The 18711-nt window shown below is 36.0% G+C and overlaps 2 protein-coding genes across 7 annotated transcripts in view; one reads left to right on the top strand and one right to left on the bottom strand.

Moving 5' to 3' along the window:
* LOC306888564 (CD82 antigen-like) overlaps positions 1-18711 on the top strand; it is a 41760-nt gene that overhangs the window by 8651 nt on the left and 14398 nt on the right. For 2 of the 6 annotated variants that reach the window (XR_013785758.1, XM_079446958.1), the window contains exons 2-3: positions 13301-13373; positions 14502-14574. Coding sequence is in view for 4 of the 6 variants with exons in the window: in XM_079446958.1 (XP_079303084.1) it covers positions 13311-13373; positions 14502-14574 (136 nt within the window). In the remaining 2 variants the exon portion in view is untranslated. Of the gene's footprint in view, positions 1-9984; positions 10042-12710; positions 12813-13300; positions 13374-14501; positions 14575-17020; positions 17358-18711 lie in introns of those variants that run through there. The other 4 variants (XM_079446959.1, XR_013785759.1, XM_079446960.1 and 1 more) reach the window with 4 other exon arrangements.
* LOC306888736 (sterile alpha motif domain-containing protein 3-like) lies at positions 2423-9097 on the bottom strand. The gene is made up of 7 exons (XM_079447157.1): positions 8979-9097; positions 8124-8150; positions 5491-5657; positions 4419-5376; positions 4120-4287; positions 3819-3914; positions 2423-3327 (listed from the first exon to the last, which is right to left on the bottom strand). Exons 4-7 carry the CDS (start codon positions 5370-5372, stop codon positions 3013-3015), a joined length of 1533 nt encoding a protein of 510 aa, XP_079303283.1. The 5' UTR covers positions 5373-5376; positions 5491-5657; positions 8124-8150; positions 8979-9097; the 3' UTR covers positions 2423-3012.

Raw genomic sequence — 18711 nt, 5'->3', positions numbered from 1 at the left:
TTGTTTTTTTTTATTTATATATATATATATATATATATATATATTAGTGCTGTCAATGAATTAGAAGATTAACTAATTAATCACACTTTTTTCTGAAATTAATCACGATTAATCCCACCTAACATTAAAGTTTTTAAATATACTTTTATATTGCAATAATTTCACATTCAATCTTCAAATTAATCTACAAACAACATAAAGAGAGTATATTTTTAATATTTGTTTAATGGCATCTTTATTTTTATGACTGAAGGCCAGTATCACTGATACTGATACCCCTAATATTTAACCATTGACTATAGCCATTCAACTTTTCATTATGATTAAGAGCTATCAATTTTAACATGTATTAGACTTTAAAAATAACTTCTAATTTAAGTGAATTTAAAATACTCCAGGGCTTGACACTTACCTTTTCCCCAAGGAGCACATGTGCTCCTAAGTCAAAAAATTTAGGAGCGCATTAAAAAAATTTAGGGGCGCAATGCAAATTTTTCAAATGAGGTGTTTTAGCTTAATAAGGGGATACAAAGAGGCATTTACCAGCACAATTATTTAATTTATCAGAATACAGAAAGTACACAAGGTTTTTAAATAATTTTACCATTTAATAGGCTAATTATGTAATTAGTTATAATCCTATTAAACTGCGTCGGTATAAAATTTTCACAATAATCATTGAAGCTTTTGTCACGGTATATGTTTTTGTTTTTAAATCACAATATATAATTTCTAAGTGAAAAAAAGTGTTGTCCTCCTAACAGGTTAAATAACTTTATTAAAGATAATTTACTAAAAGACTTTTATAAAAAATACATAAAAATATAAAGTAAACAAGTGTTTCAAGATTAGAGTGCAAAAGATTGTTCAAATGAACGAAAGAACAATAAAAGTAAGTCCCATTTGTTAACATTAGTTAAAGCAGGTTAACATTAACTAAAAATGTGCAATAGCTAATTGTTGCAGTAGTTAATATTCTTTGTTAATGTTGATTAATAAAAAATACAACTATGTTAGTTAATGTTAGCTCCATTGAATTATATTAAGACAACTTTTGATTTTATAATGTATTATTAAAAGTTGAAATTAAGATAGGATTATTAATAAATGCAGTCATTGTTTTTTTCATGTTAACTAATGGAACTTGTGTTACTGAACAATAATAACGAATCAGTCATTGATGTATAGATAGGCCCACTGTTCTCTATTATAGATCAGTGGATGGGCCATGTTTTAGGTTAGAAAAAATGTTTGAAAATAAATAGCTCATTAAGTCTTTAAGTAAGAATTATTTGATGCTATTGTGAAGACTAAAGCGAATATAAATATCTAAATGACTGTGAGTGTGAAACATTATTTACACAGTTTTAGGAAAGTAGCGCAGCTGATTTGTTTACTGGGTTACCGGGGTAACGGCAGCGCCCTCTAGTGGCGAATGTGCGTCATTCAGCGCGTCTTCACTTTAACTCGCTCCGCTTTTCTTCTCATCTGTGCTCATTTAAATTAAACCGTTGCCTTTTTAAAGTTCTAAAGTAATCATATGAGGCTGCATCGCAATTTGTCCATAAATAAACAGAATAAATTAATACGTTTGTTATAGACTACTGTATAAGTTAGGCTGTTTTGTGTTTTGTTTTGTATTCGCACTTGTGCTCCTAAATACATTTTCCAGTTCGCACACATCTATTTTTAGTCGCAAATGCGAGTGAAATGCTCACACTGTCGAGCCCTGCACTCACCTAAAGGATTATTAGGAACACCATACTAATACTGTGTTTGACCCCCTTTCGCCTTCAGAACTGCCTTAATTATACGTGGCATTGATTCAACAAGGTGCTGAAAGCATTCTTTAGAAATGTTGGCCCATATTGATAGGATAGCATCTTGCAGTTGATGGAGATTTGTGGGATGCACATCCAGGGCACGAAGCTCCCGTTCCACCACATCCCAAAGATGCTCTATTGGGTTGAGATCTGGTGACTGTGGGGGCCATTTTAGTACAGTGAACTCATTGTCGTGTTCAAGAAACCAATTTGAAATGATTCGAGCTTTGTGACATGGTGCATTATCCTGCTGGAAGTAGCCATCAGAGGATGGGTACATGGTGGTCATAAAGGGATGGACATGGTCAGAAACAATGCTCAGGTACACTGTAAAACCAAATTAGTAAGCAGAACTCAAAAAAATTGATGTAACTCGTTGCCTCAATTTTTTTAAGTTCATGAACTTAAAAAAAATATATTTCAAAGGTTAAATATTTGGATTACATGTTACATAAACATTTTAATTACAGTTAAATTAAAACTTGTTATCAAATCAACTTAAATATTTTCAGTTATAGCAACTTAAAATTTTCCTTACCCATTCTCATTGTATTAAGTTAACATTACAAAAAAAAATAAGTACACAAAGAACCATTTTTAAGTAGCATCAACTCAATATTTATTAGTCTTAGTCATTTGTTTTACAAGTACAAGTAACTCAAAACTTTTGACACACAAGACTCAAAATCGTATGCCTAAAAACTCAAATTTTTTGTGGTAACTCGTTGCCTCAAATATTTTGAGTACAAACAACTTCAACAGTTTAAGTTAGTGAGTTACACTGAATTCTTGCCATCTTCTATTTAACACTGCAGTGTTAATTTAAAAGACAGAAACATAAAACAATTCAGAGATGCACTAGGCTAAAACCTGAACACCAGATTAAAATAGCACCTCTAAAATTACAAATTTATGAACCTGCATGAAACTTTACAACAGCATGTACCATTTAAAACTAAAATACCTGTACATTTATCAAGTACTACCCAGCTGTACTTAACAACTCTCAAGAACAAGAGCTGTATTAATGCCAAATAACATTAATAAATACAAAAAGGCACACTGTGCATATTGTGGGAAAAAAAAAAAACAATTGGTGCAGAAACATTTTAACCATTATTTTCACAGAAATAACCTACATTGAACTACAGAGGAACTGCCAGGCCTTAGTAATTATTCTGATAAATCTCTACATGCGCATCAAGTCATTTTTGAGACTCTGTAACTTGGGTGACAGTTTACCATCGTCAAGACCAAGTAAAATCTTCTGAATGAATTCAAAAGTGTTGGTCAGTCCCCTGGGATAGCTGAGGTGTAGTGCATAGATCAGTCCAAACATTACCAGGAAGGCATCAGCAAATCTGGGGAGGTTGCCCACAATCTCGCTTTCAATGACAACAGAGATTTTCACAGGCTGGAAGTGAACTGGACTTGTGTCATTATCTTTGACGACTGTGAGGAGGGCCACTGCAACATCTAAAAGCTCTGGCTCATCAGATGTGTCCTGTAAAATAAAATAGATATAAAAGGATTAAAGATTTTTATTAAGATTGACAAAAATATTTACAGCAGGTTTAGTGCAAATATAAAGGCATTTAGTTAGTCATGAGATTTAACAAACAATATTGCTTCAGACCAACTGACAGAAAGTTTAATGATTTTGATTGTTGTGTGAACAAACTACAGTATGACGATTTTAAACAGAAGATCAGTGTTCTACAGGACCCAGCTAAGCTACCAGTAAACAAGAAATTGATACTATGCTAAAAAAACCTATAAAAATGCTTTTTGTTTAAAGCAATCTAGTACCAAAGTTTTTTTTTTTTTTTTTTTTTTACAGTAAGGTCAAAGAAAACAAATCGCTTCAAATCTCTTCAAATCACACAAACTATGTGATTTGAAAGACTGAGCAAGGGTAAGCGTGTAAGTAGGTCTGTATTCATATGAACTGTTTACTTAATATGGTCGTGAGATTAAAAAAAACAAAAAACTCACTGTGCAGGTCTTGAAAAACTCAGAGACGTCCTCGCGTAGATACACAGGAAGGGCATGAAGAACAGTAACACGCTTTGTGTGCATGTCATGAAACTCCTATAACGATAAAAACAGAATTGTACATAACTTATTTAATGTTAAACACCACAAGATATACAAAATCAGACAAATACCAAAAAAAAAAGTGGACAAGTTGTTGTATTCAAAGCTCATTTGAATCATCAAACTTTTCAAATGTTTTCCAATGTTCCTCTTTTAATTAGGAATTAGACCTATAAAAAAGGGATAACAATATTTTGACCTGTTCATCATGGAGTTTTAGGATTTCAGTCAAAGCATCTGATGTCTTCCCGGTTCTGCCTGCCTTCTGTCTGAACAGGGTCATCAGTCTAGGAAGATGTCGGTCAAGCTCTGAGTAGAATGTGTTGGGCAGGTTCTGGTTTGTAATTCGTTGGAACTCTGCATACACCTACATTTTAAAACAAAGACAGACAGACAACACAGCCAAATCTACTACCCTTCCATAAGGCAGAAAACAGCCCCTGAATGTGGTATATGTTGTCAAAAAAGAAATAACAGGAAGAAGTGCTACTACATTACCTCAGATTCCATTTTGAGTGCAGGCCAGAGTTCCATGAGCTCTTTCACTGGTGGGGATGTCTTCACTATGGTTTGTCGCCGCAGGGCAAATGTGGTTTGCATCATCTTTTTTATAAGCGGTAAGTTCTTCTCAGCTTTCTTCATTTCATCAACGACTGTCTGCCTCAGCTGTTCAAGGGTTGAGGGATTTTCTCCTTGGGGAAAGTTGGGCAGAAAGTTTACCTCTGCTCGTTTGGGTCTTTTAATATTTGAATGTGAAGATTCATTGTCAGGATTCATTCTACTTCTTTTTCCAGCATTTATTGTGATCTCTGGACATCCAGCACTTCTCATCTTGCTCCTATAGTTCCCCATTTTAAACTTGAGGCTGTTCTTCCATCCGTTCCAGCCAGTTTCAGATCCTGCTTCCTTCAAGCAAGGATATTTTACCACAAGAGCCTCAGCTACCATTGCTATCTCCTTATCACTGGGATAAGCCTTGTAGCCATACATCACAGATGCTAGCTTTTCTAAAATGTCATGTTTTACGTCTCTTGTTAACTGAAGATACTTCTTGTTCTTCTCAAATTCGGCATTACCTTCCCGAAGTTTCAATTCAACATCCAAAGAAAATGTGGGAATTGGAAAAAGAACTGAAGGCCATCTTCTCCCACGTTCTGAGGATGATACGCTTGAGATTGTTTCCGTTGAGGCAACAGAGCTGGAATCTTGCTCAAAAGACACATGCACAACAGCTTTCTGTGGCAACTCATCAATGTCAGAGAGGGAAGTAAGTTTTCCATCAAAGTCGGGGTCTTCATATTTTAAACTGAAGTCAAGGTCTATTTCCAGCTTTTCTTTTATAACAGCAATCAGTGCATCAATAGAGGCTGGTCGTGAAGGGAGTTTTAATTTTCTAGCCCGGTCTGGTTCAACAACACGAAGGACCATGGGTTGTGGGGATAGATCTGCCATTATGCTAATGGAAAGCAAAAGATTGGCATGCATAAATGGTTAATAAAATACACAGATTATATGCTGCTAGATAAACAGTAATAAAAATATAGTAATTGATTCATAAAAAACTACTCACCACTGACTAGACTCAGTTCTGTTTTATTTGTATGAATCTCTTGGGTGTTAACAGAAGCAATCCTTCTACCTCGTATGCAGAGAGAGGGACTGAATCGTTGAGATCAGACTTCAGGTGGATTGACAGGCTTGTCTGGGAAGGTGACAGCTCATAGGATCCAAGATGTTCTAAATACCAGGAATTATAATTAGAACAAAGGAATGAAACGGTGCTATTGACAAGGTAGATGTGCTCTACTCTGCAGAACCTAGGTAGTCCACCACTGTCTCCGACAGACAAAAACATTTCACAGACATAGTCTGTGCCATCAATGGTAACCTTTGATGTCTTGTATATTGTGTCACTAGTTGTTAGTCTTCTAATGTGTAGCTGAGCTACTTCTGGTAGAGCTGAAACCAGAACAGAGTCAACCCTGGATGCTTGTGTTTCTGGCTTGAAAAATGATGGGGCAGCAAGATGGTATGCCATCATGTGTTGGTGTCTGACTGCCATTGTCTTCAAAATATTTTTGAAGTTTTGAGCGTCATGCACCACTCGTTTAAAAAAACGGTGCTTGGCCTCAAATCGCATTGTCCAAACATGCACCAGGGGCCCATAGCACTTGATCATGGTGGGGTAATGCTCCACGTAGTGATGTTTAGGACGAAGGCGTAACTCTGGGAATGTCTTCAGCAGTACTTGCTTATGATCGCTGATTTTGGACTGAAAATAGTCCAAGGTTTCATCAGTAAATGATGGGCATAATGCTAACTGCACTACCTCTTTCAGTTCCATCAAAACTGTCCATGCACCATTACCTTCTGGTACAACACTGCCTACAAGCAATGGAAGCAGTCGGAGCAGAGTAGCATTTTCATGCCCATTCCCTCCTATCGTTCCTCGAGACAGAAATGTTTTGGGAATTGGTTGAGGCCTATCCACTTTATCAGCATGTTGATATGGGAATGATGCAATCTTTTGGTTCAAATACTCTAAAGTGAAGTACTTCATCTGGATCAAGGTCTTAATGCAGAGAGAAAGCTCCACAGGAACTATACCCTCTAGAAGATCATGAAGGACATCTGGAGGAAAGCCTGTGATTGGATGAAAGTAATCCAGGGAGTCACGCAAGACACAACTAGATTTAACACCAAAGTGGCTGGAGGAAGTGTCATTTTCCTGAATGTTTTGTACATGAAGGTCATGGCTGTCTTTGGTTCTTTGAGAAAACTGCCTGGCTTCAGTTGCTGGAAACTGTTCTCTTGTGGCCAAGCAGAATCTGCAAACATAACCTGCTTTAAATGACTCCACAAAGCCACCTAAGCCATGGGCAGCTAGATTGTCAGCAGACACACAAAAGATTGTGCCTTTGACATTGCGACCAAGTCTTTCAATAAAGACACCATCCTGTTCAAGAATATGAACATCACGTAATAATGGAGCAAGTACAGCTGCATACCCATGCCTCTTGAGGTCTGTCACTTTTGCAAGCATTGCTAGCTGTATATTGTGTAATGCTGACCTGTATTTTGGTGACATATTGGCAAGTGCCCAGTATACAGCACAAAGTTTGTGAATTTTACGTGATGTGCCAAGTGGGTTGGCAATTTCAAGCTCATCAATATATAGCTGGAGTGGTAGAATGAGATCACCTGTTGAAAATAATTCATTTTCAAGGAAATATGAGCCATTGTAGCATGAGGCATATTGACCAGAATTGGTATCTGGATCAGTAATCATTTTTAGAATGTCTGTGTTTTTAAACAACTCCTGAATCATTTGAAGGATAGGAACATACATTATGGTATGTCCACGTTGCTCCAGCTGATACTCGACTGGCATTACACACGGATAGTTGTGCTCGAAAAAGACTTTTCTGCGCTTGGATGTGGATAACTCTGCACCTTTAGAAGTACTAGTAAATATAACATTGGAATCCATAACAGCACTTACAACTTCATCCAGTGCAGATTCTGCCACATTGCAACCATTTCTCTGCAATATATCTTTAATTGCCTCCTTGATCAAAGGCTGAGATAAGAAGCAGACCTGATTTAAATGCTCCACTATTTCTTGGGTAGCTGTGTTTGAGACATGTAGGATTGCCTGCATCTTCAAAAATAAGGAAGATAAATTCATTCTGAGATGTTTTTTTAGATCGTCAGTGTCACACTGACCATCATCCCACAAATCACCATCAACTGCAGGAATACTAGCTTGACCAACTTCACTGACAATGTCATTTTGAAAGTCTGATGAAACACTTGCTTGGTGTGATCTACTTTTATGAGAATTGAATGAAGAGTATACATTTGTGGTAAAGCTACAATCCTTGTATGGGCAAGCCACCGTTTCATGATTTCTTAAATGCCTTCTAAGATGGCAGAAAAGAACAGATTCAGAAAATTGCTGCTGAAATGGGCATAAAGGGCATTTAAATAACTGAGCCTGCTGAGAGTGTTCTGCACTACTGCCAAATTGGCGAGTATGATATCTTGACAAATGAGTTCTAAGACTATTAAGTGTCTTAAATGTACACATGCAATCATTATAGATGCATGGAAGAGGGCTTACACTGGAAAAGTGACTGTGTTGAAGTCTGTAGTGCTTAAATACTTGCAATCTGTCAGTAAAAGAAGCTGAGCACAACTTACATTGCCAAATCATACTGTAGCAACAACCTGAAAGAAAAAAACAAAATTAATGTTAGAAAGTGTATAGCTCCATCAAAAAAGTTTAATTATTAAGTACAAGTCAACTAACAGGTTACATGATCATGACCAGAGAATACAACTAACACGGTTTTCGTTGTAATGTGTTTTTTCATGTGTACAGATAGAAAAATGTATGTTAATGTTACACCAAACATAGAGCGGCGTACTATATAATAGACAAGGCTGTTTAAATATTAAGCAGGAAAATGATAAATGTGGACCTCTTCATATAGACATCTCAGCGCTGTTTTATATTTCTAAACCGACGTCATCAGTCAAAACTTGAACACATAACGGCTCTATATCATTTTGCCAAATTACAGGCTTTACTGGCACATTTCTGCAATGGCACATGCTCTCCAGCTCCCTAATTTGCGTATCAGTGGCACGCCAACACATTGGGAAAAGTATATTTTCTAAGTTATCTAACGTTAGTTTTGTGCACACCAGACAAAATTAGCAATGAATAAGCAATGGATGTTTTTTTTAACCGCGTGTCACGCATGGACGTAACAATCTCAGCGCCTAATGTCTTTAAAACAAATGTAACGTTAGGCTAAATTGTTCACGCGGAATTACAGACTGGTCCGTTTGAAAAATGATATAAGTTAGCTGATGTGTAACATATACTTCGTCGTTCGTTGTTTTTATTAGGCCTATTTCATCAGTTATTCCTTGCTAGACATCCATGAATTTTGAATGTAAATATACGTAACTAACGAACGCTGTTTAAAGTTTTGTCTTGATTAAACTGCTGCAACTGTTCACTAGATAAAAAACACATTTAACACTTACCGTGACACCGACGTTGCTGGTAACTGCCGACAGCTTGAAGCTTGCATCCTCCTCACTGCACTGCAGTTGTGGCGCCAACGTAACTTAAAAGTTATCCACGTGTTGCGCGTTCCTACAACGTCGCAAGTCTCACGTTGACCTTGGGGCACGTGAGCCTCGTAAGCCAATAAAATGATGACCCTTATGTCAACCGAGTCGTAACTTTTTAATCAAACATTTTTTCCTGCCTGCCATATAAAGAAACCTCTAAAGTTGAACCCACTTAGATGTTCGTTGAAGTTACAATTTTGAGCTCTTAAATTACGATCTTCTTAAGTTTTTGTTTCATAAGCTAATTGCTTACGTTATTATCTTAAGCAGTGATTCCTTAATATTCTCTTTGTGCTCACTTTAAACCAGCTGTACATGTATGTAAAATTAGTGCTTAGAGTGAATTGAATATTTTTCTTGATAAAATCTTTTACAGCTGAATTTATGAAGACCCAGCCATTATTAGGAAAATTAAGTATTTTTTTAAATATTAAATTATTTAAATACATATAATTTAATTAAAAATTACAAACAATTGGTTACACACACATGCACGCAAGCAAACACACAATGTTGAAACAACAAGAAATAAGTACAGTTAAATTATACACCTAAGTGGCACTTACTTAATAAGCAAATTGTTTCAGTTAATTAAAAATAATCAGTTCAAGTCACTCAAAAACTATAAAAAAGTCACATAAACTCAAAATATTTAGGTTAGTAGAACTGTATCAGAAAATTAAGTTTACGCTACTCAATAATTTTAATTATTTTGAGCATTTGGGTTTACAGTGTAGGCCGTGGCATTTAAACGATGCCCAATTGGCACTAAGGGGCCTAAAGTGTGCCAAGAAAACATCCCCCACACCATTACACCACCACCACCAGCCTGCACAGTGGTAACAAGGCATGATGGATCCATGTTCTCATTCTGTTTACGCCAAATTCTGACTCTACCATCTGAATGTCTCAACAGAAATCGAGACTCATCAGACCAGGCAACATTTTTCCAGTCTTCAACCGTCCAATTTTGGTGAGCTCGTGCAAATTGTAGCCTCTTTTTCCTATTTGTAGTGGAGATGAGTGGTACCCGGTGGGGTCTTCTGCTGTTGTAGCCCATCCGCCTCAAGGTTGTGCGTGTTGTGGCTTCACAAATGCTTTGCTGCATACCTCGGTTGTAACGAGTGGTTATTTCAGTCAAAGTTGCTCTTCTATCAGCTTGAATCAGTCGGCCCATTCTCCTCTGACCTCTAGCATCAACAAGGCATTTTCGCCCACAGGACTGCCGCATACTGGATGTTTTTCCCTTTTCACACCATTCTTTGTAAACCCTAGAAATGGTTGTGCGTGAAAATCCCAGTAACTGAGCAGATTGTGAAATACTCAGACCGGCCCGTCTGGCACCAACAACCATGCCACGCTCAAAATTGCTTAAATCACCTTTCTTTCCCATTCTGACATTCAGTTTGGAGTTCAGCAGATTGTTGACCAGGACCACACCCCTAAATGCATTGAAGCAACTGCCATGTGATTGGTTGATTAGATAATTGCATTAATGAAAATTGAACAGGTGTTCCTAATAATCCTTTAGGTGAGTGTAATCTTCACATAAACCCATTATAATAAATGTAATTTATCTACCTGTGCCCCTCAGCAGAAATATACAGAAATTGAATAAAGTTATCAAACACTAAATTCTAAACTAAATACAGATGAATTCTTAAAACTATAAAGGTTATTGATTTCCTCTTTTTCCTTTTGTTCTTGATGAACAGACATCACAGCAGCTGGTTATTGGTTATTACCGTTTCCGCGCTCGTTTGACTCGCGCCTGACGCTGAAGTGAATTTGAAGCGCGCGTCTGAAACGTCTTCTGTTTGATGTGCTTGTAAAGACGTTCTGCAACTGAATAAATGCACTTCTTGTCAAGAAAAACTTAAAAAATTAATCGCCTGCGTCAACGCGCTAATTTTGACAGCACTAATATATATATATCAATTTAACTCAAGTGTAATTTGATATCAACTGCTAAAATAGATGTACTTCCATTTAAAAGTTTGGGGTCAGTAAGATTTTTTTTTTTAAAGGCTTGAAGTGTCTATTTATTTTTCTTCATTAGTACATAGAAAAATCATAAGGATGTTGAGTACAAAAAGCATCGACTGTTCAAAATTCAACAGTACTGTACTGACGGATTTATTGACAACATAAAAAAAGTACTTGTTTTTGTGTATGTTTAACATCCTATACATGTGTAAAAAGCATGCTGAAGTTCTTTATCAAATAAATAGTAGTCAAAGAACACTTGCTGGGGGAAGTCTAGTGATTATCCTGGATTAAATTTCTGGTCTATAGTAAGTATCTAACATCAGCAGTGTAAAGCTTGCTTGGGTGTGTTCAGATGCCCCTTTGTGTTGTGCTAAAAAGTCTAGGTTAGGACCGCTTTTGTCTATTGTACGGAATGGGGCAGCATGCCATCATTGTATTAAGGAGGGGATGTTGGGATTGACCAGAGAATGGGTGACATCTACGCAGCTGAGTTACAGTCCAGCTGACAGCGACTGAAGAGATTAGTAAACAAAAGAGATGACAGGGTACTTCAGCTTCCAGATGGTAATGCTATACTTCCTGCAACCCCAGCTACACCATTAACACATTCACACACAAGCCAAAGTGTATGTTTGTTCATGTATTTTGGCTGTTGTGGCTGAGGATTCAAAAGGCTGCTACAGTATATTTTGTGGATGTGAATTGTGAAACTGCTGAATAGAAAATCAAATCCTCTTGACACCTGATGAAACTTTACTGCCATTTGTACTTCCCCTTCCATATTTATGATTGTTTTCTCAGGCTAAACTGCTCAATGTTGAAGAATAAGAGAAGTCCAATCCTGTGTCATACACTATTTTTGTCATGGCTGTGAACATGCTTACAGTGGAAAGAGGGGAAATACATTGGCTGAGTTGTCATTTCTCTGAAATCCCCTTTGTAAATGAATAAAATATAGAAAAAGGCTGCATTCAGCACAGAGAAGTTGAGAGTCTGGTTTATAGCTACTTTGAAAAGATGACGCCAAGTAAGCTTGGCTCTGTGACTCTCTGGCTTCATATCCTGAGATATTGCATATTACTCCAGACGTGTGTGTGTGTGTGTGTGTGTGTGTGTGTGAGAGAAGAAAAAAACAGTCTAAGTGAGAAATGGAGTTGTCATGCTCTCATGGTTACATTTATTCCCAGTGTCTTCATTAAATATTAACAGAGGCTTTTAAAGAGAGAGCAATTTCATTGAGTCAAGATTACTTGGATGGACTGGTGTAAGTCAGTGGTTCTCAACTAGGTTCCAAACCTGTATGAGTTTCTTTCTTCTGTTGAACATAAAATAAGATATTTTGAAGAATGCTGGTAAGCAAACAGTTGATGGTCCCCATTAACTTCCATAGTATCTTCCATAGTATGAGATCTATTTCTCCAGAAAGAAAAGTCTTCTGATGGTTTTATGTATTATCCACATGGGATTGTAGGATACTTGGCAGAGTGAACCACAAATGAACAGAATACACAGATAATGTTGACAGTAATGTTGCTTAATGAGCAGAGACCAACTGTCCATTTGATGACTCCCTCAAATAAATAAGTCATGAGTCATATTATTGAACATATTTGCTTAGAGCTGGCAAACCAGTACTAATTATACCCAAGTCACGTGTCTTCCTGTTGACACAAACAAGTAAGCACTGCAATGTTTTGCTCAGTTGGATTACATTGCACTTTGCTATAGTGCACTGCACTGTTCAAAGAATTTGGGGTCAGTAAGATTTTTTTGTTTTAATACTTTAATTTAGGAAGGATGCATTAAATTGATCAGTAAAGATGTTTACATTATTATTATTATTAAATAATTCTATTTCAAATAAATGCTGTTCTTTAAACTTTCTAGTCGTCTAAGAATCTTAAAAAAAGTTTACATTACACTGGAACTTAACTGGAAACCCAAAAAAAAAAAAACTTTTTACAGTGATATTAATTAATGGAACTGAAACTAATCAACCAGGCCAGAATAGAGTTTAAATTAAGTAACAGCTGTGATTTATAGAGCAGGTTTTTTTCCACTTCACATTTTCCATCATCACCTGCAGACTGTTTTTAGTGATGTGCTGAGAGAAACTCTTTAGTTATTGTTGTCATGTCCAAAACTTGACCTGCTCAGTGTCAGTTTTGAGATTTCGCCATCAGCATTGGTGTTTTTCTTCTTGTTTCTCAGAGTTTTGATGAGATGTCCTCTCTTATTTACAGCACAGCAGTCATGGGGAAAGGATGCATTGCCGCCACCAAGTACTTCCTGTTCTTGTTCAACCTCCTCTTCTTTGTAAGTGCACACACTCCTACACCTTTATTCCGTGTCTCAGCAGAAACATTGGCCTTGAATTCAGCGCAGTAGCCATGTGGCTCCCTGTCATCAGCTCTGGTCTTCAGGTCTACTATGAGCTAACACAGGTTAAAAGGGAGGTTACTGCTGAGAAGTGAAAATGGAGCCTTTTGGGAAGTCTAGAAGAAAATGTATTCATGTAAAAAGTTTCTGACCTTTGTGCTTGTAAAAAATGCTTCTGTTTCAAAAAATTGTAAGAAAACTGCCTGCTCAAATTATTATATAGTACAATCATGTTGTCATTATTAACAAACTACATTATTGGAATTAAAAAGCCTTTAAAGAAACCAGTAAAATGCTGTTTTACTGTAAAAATCTTATCTTATCTTATCTTTAAACTACATTATTGAATATATTTAGTAGTAGAGTAGTAAAATTGACCACATTTAGTATAGTATATTAACATTTTATTTTACTTTTCTTAAAACCATTTTGTCATGCCATTGTACATGTATTTGCATTATTATTAGGCAAAAACCAAAATACCCAGCAGTGTGATGTAGGTGTATGTAAGAAATCCCTGTTGGGAAATTGTTCACACTTCGTAAGGAAGCAGGCTTGCTCTCCGTTGCATTTGTTTGGAAACCTTCAACTTGACCTGTTGTGTCTCGAAAATAAAGGGTCAAAGGCTAATGAAAAGCATGTGTGTGACTCTCTGATTTTTCCTTCTGAAGGCCCTTTAATTGTACAGTAGCCTGCTGCTTTACTACTTCCCTCTCCATAGTGGTATAAAGGACAAGCCACCGATGTCAGACTGATACAGGGGAACTGCCCCCTGACAAGAGGAAATTAAACTTCTCTGATCCAGTTCATATAGAGGACACCTTGCCCCCATTAGTTTTTAACTTTGGGTCTGGAGTGCATGAACTCAGTTCAGTGGAGAGTTCCTGTCTCTCTATAGCAATTATCTAGAGTATGTTAATGGCAGCAGCACAGTGCTCTTATCCACAGTCCAGTCACAGTTTAAACTAAGATCAGCTCTGAGGAACAAAACGGGTCAAGAAGGTGACAAACACACATGCAACATGTCCTTTATGTTCGTTCATGCCTATTTCTTTTGCCCTGTAGATTTTTGGAGCTGTAATCATGGGCTTTGGACTATGGGTCATCCTGGATAACCAGAGTTTCATCACGGTTTTGCGTAAGTACAAATACACCAACCTAATTTCCTGTTCTGATGCATGTAATGGTGTTCCTGAGAGTTTGTTTTATTAAAACAGGTTACATCTCCAGGATGCCATTGGTCAGAAATGGAAAGATTTATGATGGCAGCACAAATGTTTTCATGCTGGACAATCATAAGTTCATACATCACAATTATTTTTCTAATAGTATTGTATCATTACTTCAGGTCTGTTTCAGTTTTGTTCACATAGTACAGGTTGACCTGAATTCGCTCTCAAAACAATTTAATTTAATTTATATTTTATCATGTATATGATAACTGAACTCAGATTTACCATCACAGGAATAAATTAAATTTTAAAATATACTAAAATAGAAAATAATTTAAAATGTAATAATATTTCACAATATTACTGTTCTTACTATGTGTTTGATCAAATAAATGCAGCCTTGGTGAGCATAAGAGACATCTTTCAAAAACATTTAAAATTCTTATTAACTCCAAACTTATTCTGGTTTGGCAGAACTTTAACCGTTATCAGTGAGTCAGACAAAAGGACATGTACTACAGACCAGAATAAGTTAACCGTTATCAGTGAGTCAGAGCTGATTACACATTTTTCCGTCCTCTTGAGTTCATACTGGTGTTTATTTGATGTACATGGCAATGCACAGTGAAAGCAGCTGCTATTTGTGTGTTTGGCGTGGAGAGTTTTCATTTTTTCGCCATTAACCAAGTTTTCCACAAACCCCCTCCATGCTGCACTCTCTGTGTTTATACATGCACACATGCGCTCGCACAGATGTTAAGTGAACCATCTGATGCTCATCGGAGAGGGTTTAAACGGAGAGCGAAAGCAAAATAATGGAAGAAAGAAATGTTAAATGAACGAGATACAAAAGCCAAACAGAGATTAACTGTACATGGTTTGTGGAGAATCATACTCTTATCCATTACTGCCTCTGTCTGGACAGCCAAAGCCACGGAGACTCCGTGCTGAAAGAGAGTGGAACAGGAAAACGAGGGTGGAAAACCAGCGTAAATCCTCTTGATTTATTATTTAATGCTTCCGAACTGTTCAGCACAGATTTGGCACCAAACTAAACTTTACGCCATTTTAAAGGGATAGTTGACTCGCAAACAAAAATTTTAATCATTTACTCGCCCTCAAACCAGTGTGACTTTCTTTTTTGAAATGTAAGTAAAGGATGATTATTTATTTATTTGGCAAAGAGCTGAGTAATAAGCAGGGAAATGTATTTTTCACATTGGGTTCCTGATCACCCTGTCAGGGTTTATTTTGCAATAACAAACAGTTGGATGTACATTATCAAGCTTATTACACAGTTAGTTGTGAGATAACTGAATAATTAGACAAAAAATATTGATTTGAGTTGAAATGTTTTAATAAACGGAAAACTGCACAGTGACAGAAACGTGAAATATTTATTTGAGAATAAAACTTCAAAACTTTTTTTTTTTTTTGTCCAAACAGTGCATTGCGTTTGGCCAAGTTTGGTCACTGATATTCTTCAAAATATATTCTTTTGTGTTCCGCATAGATTTCAAATAACATGAGGGTGAGGAAATTATTATTATTATTATTATTATTATTTTTTTTTTATATTGGAATGCTCTTAATTTAAGATAAAGTCTGTTTCACACTATTTCTGAAGATTGAAGTCCAGTGTTTGAAAATAAATATTAAATATTTTCATAAGACCAAGCCACCAAACAAAATTCCCTCAGTCAAGATGGAAGTTTAGAGAAGTCTATATATAGCACATGCTCGGTTAAATTACTTCTAGGGAATGTTTATGTGAAGTTGACCAGCTCTAAAATTGTTTGCCAAGCCAGTCACACCGCCATTCTTTCCTCTCTCCTCTCACCTCATATTTTACATCTGTCCCCTGTTTATCAATTCCAGCGTCTCCAGATATCACAGCGCTGGAGTCTCTGTTATCGTGACCATTTTAGAAACATTGTTTTTTTTCAGATTCAGCTGTTCCTCTGGAGATAGCAGGGAATATCTTAGGATATCCTAATACTTGGAGACCCTCAACTTTGCCCTTGCCTTTATGCTAACACAAGGTTCCAGTAGTCCCGCGTTTTACTGTAGGGGTCCTGTCATGGTCACTCCCACACTGCGCTGCACAAGGAGTTTATTTGTTGACTTTGTTAGTCTGTGGTTTAGGGCCCTATTGAGCTCGAATATAACAGGAAGATGTGTTCTCTGATCTCAGCTGTATTTTTTTCCCTTCCTCCCAGGTTGTTTTTTTTATAGACTTCCACACAACTGCATGGCTAAAAAAGGGCATCGTAGGAGTTTTGTCATTATTCAGATTGTTGTGATCTCATCCCTATTCTTTACATAAAGATTTTACTTCCTTTTCAAATGGCACATTCTTTTGTGCAATAGAATTATACAACTAAACACCCAGAACATGTTACAACATGAATCAGTGATTGGTTGTTTGGAGGCTGGTATGTTCAACTACTGTATGTGCAGGGTCCTAAAGTTAAAGCTAAATGCAAGAAATAAGTACTTGCTCTTTAATATTAGTGATAAAAAAAATCGAATTCTTTGGTGTATTTAACTTTCATAGCATATAAATGGTGCTTAAAAGGTCAAAGCAAATGGTTTCGGCTGATGGTATAAAATCGTATCCCTTCCAAGTTTATTTTTCCAGTAGAAACCGCTGCCGGGGCTGTTGGGACTGCATTTTTGCAGATGTAGAGGAGTGTTTGCAACAGTACCTTGAGAACATCGTGGCAACTCATGTCTGAACAAACACATGGTAAGGTTGTGGACATTTTAAATGTACCCTCAGACAGATGTTATGCTTTAGGCAGGAAGCATATGTTTTGAAATGTGACGCAGAATTCTAGCTTGAGTTGAGAAGTAATCTACCAGCCATTTATTATTCTCAGTTTATAAAACAAAATAGTTATCTGAATTTATGTTCTGACAGACTGAATATTGGAAGAAAGGCTGTGAATATTTTACTGTTAGGGCTGTCAATCAATAACATTATATGCTGATTAATTAATTAAATAAAAATGAATGAAGAAAAGTCGTTCCTTTTTTGTGATTCAAAAAAAATGTTGTATTTGATTTATTTTTTAGGATTCTTAATGTAAGGCATTAATTCAAAATAGAAATCCTTTTAACAATATACACAACCATTTGAAATAATTTCTATTTGCTGTTGTAATATATTCATTTACACTATGATTAATAGCAGATTTATTTAAACATACATTAAATAATTAAGACATCACTAACAGGTAAAGTCAAATATAATGAGGGCTTGACATTAAGCATTCTCATGTGGTTGTCATTTACTTGTCCGAGTATAAAAGGTACTTGCCCGGAGATAATTTTTTTTTTTTTTTTAGTTGAGTTATAAATATAGTTATTTATTGTAGTTATACAAAACACATTTATTTTATTTAGTTAGATTTTTCGTTTTAAATAAAATAATGAAAACTATAAAGTGTGATAATACTGTTGTATTTTAAAATAAAAAGTGTATTAATACAAATACAATTATTTTATATTAAACTTAAAAATAAAATGCTAATATTTACTTCTTTATATATGAATTTTCAAACTTTAATTTTTAATTTTTTAATTGGAGTTCAATTTAATCAGACACTTAGTATAGTAAGACATTTGGGCTGTTACCAAACAAATGAAATCAGTATCAACAAAATTCATCTTTTCAATGTAGAGGAAACCCAGAAACGGCATCTGGAGTGGAATAGATATATTTACCCTCTGTTAATGCAGCTCTGAAGGATATGGAATGCTTTAATCTGCAGTTACAAATGAATAAATATGTTTTGATTCATAAAACTACTGAATACTGATTTTTGAAAAATTAAAAATACTGTAAATGTGAAATTAAAACCACCAGTAGGTGGCATCAAGTCACTGTTACTAAGTGATTCATTGCGACTGAACCGAATCATTTTAACGGTTGATTCATTCAGGAACGAAACACCGTCATGTTGCTCAGAGATGCAGAACAGTGCTGTGGCTGTGTTTGGGATTATTTTTGTTTGTGAAACAGAGCAAAAGCAGGAAATATGGTGCCTAAAACGGAAGTCTCTTAATGTTAACTTCTTGTTTATTGAACTGTTATAAAT

Source organism: Barbus barbus (genome assembly GCF_936440315.1).
Source record: "Barbus barbus genome assembly, chromosome: 22".
Lineage (NCBI taxonomy): Eukaryota > Metazoa > Chordata > Actinopteri > Cypriniformes > Cyprinidae > Barbus > Barbus barbus.
The sequence above is the reverse complement of the archived record's forward strand: the minus strand, read 5'-3'. Positions and strand labels throughout refer to the sequence as shown.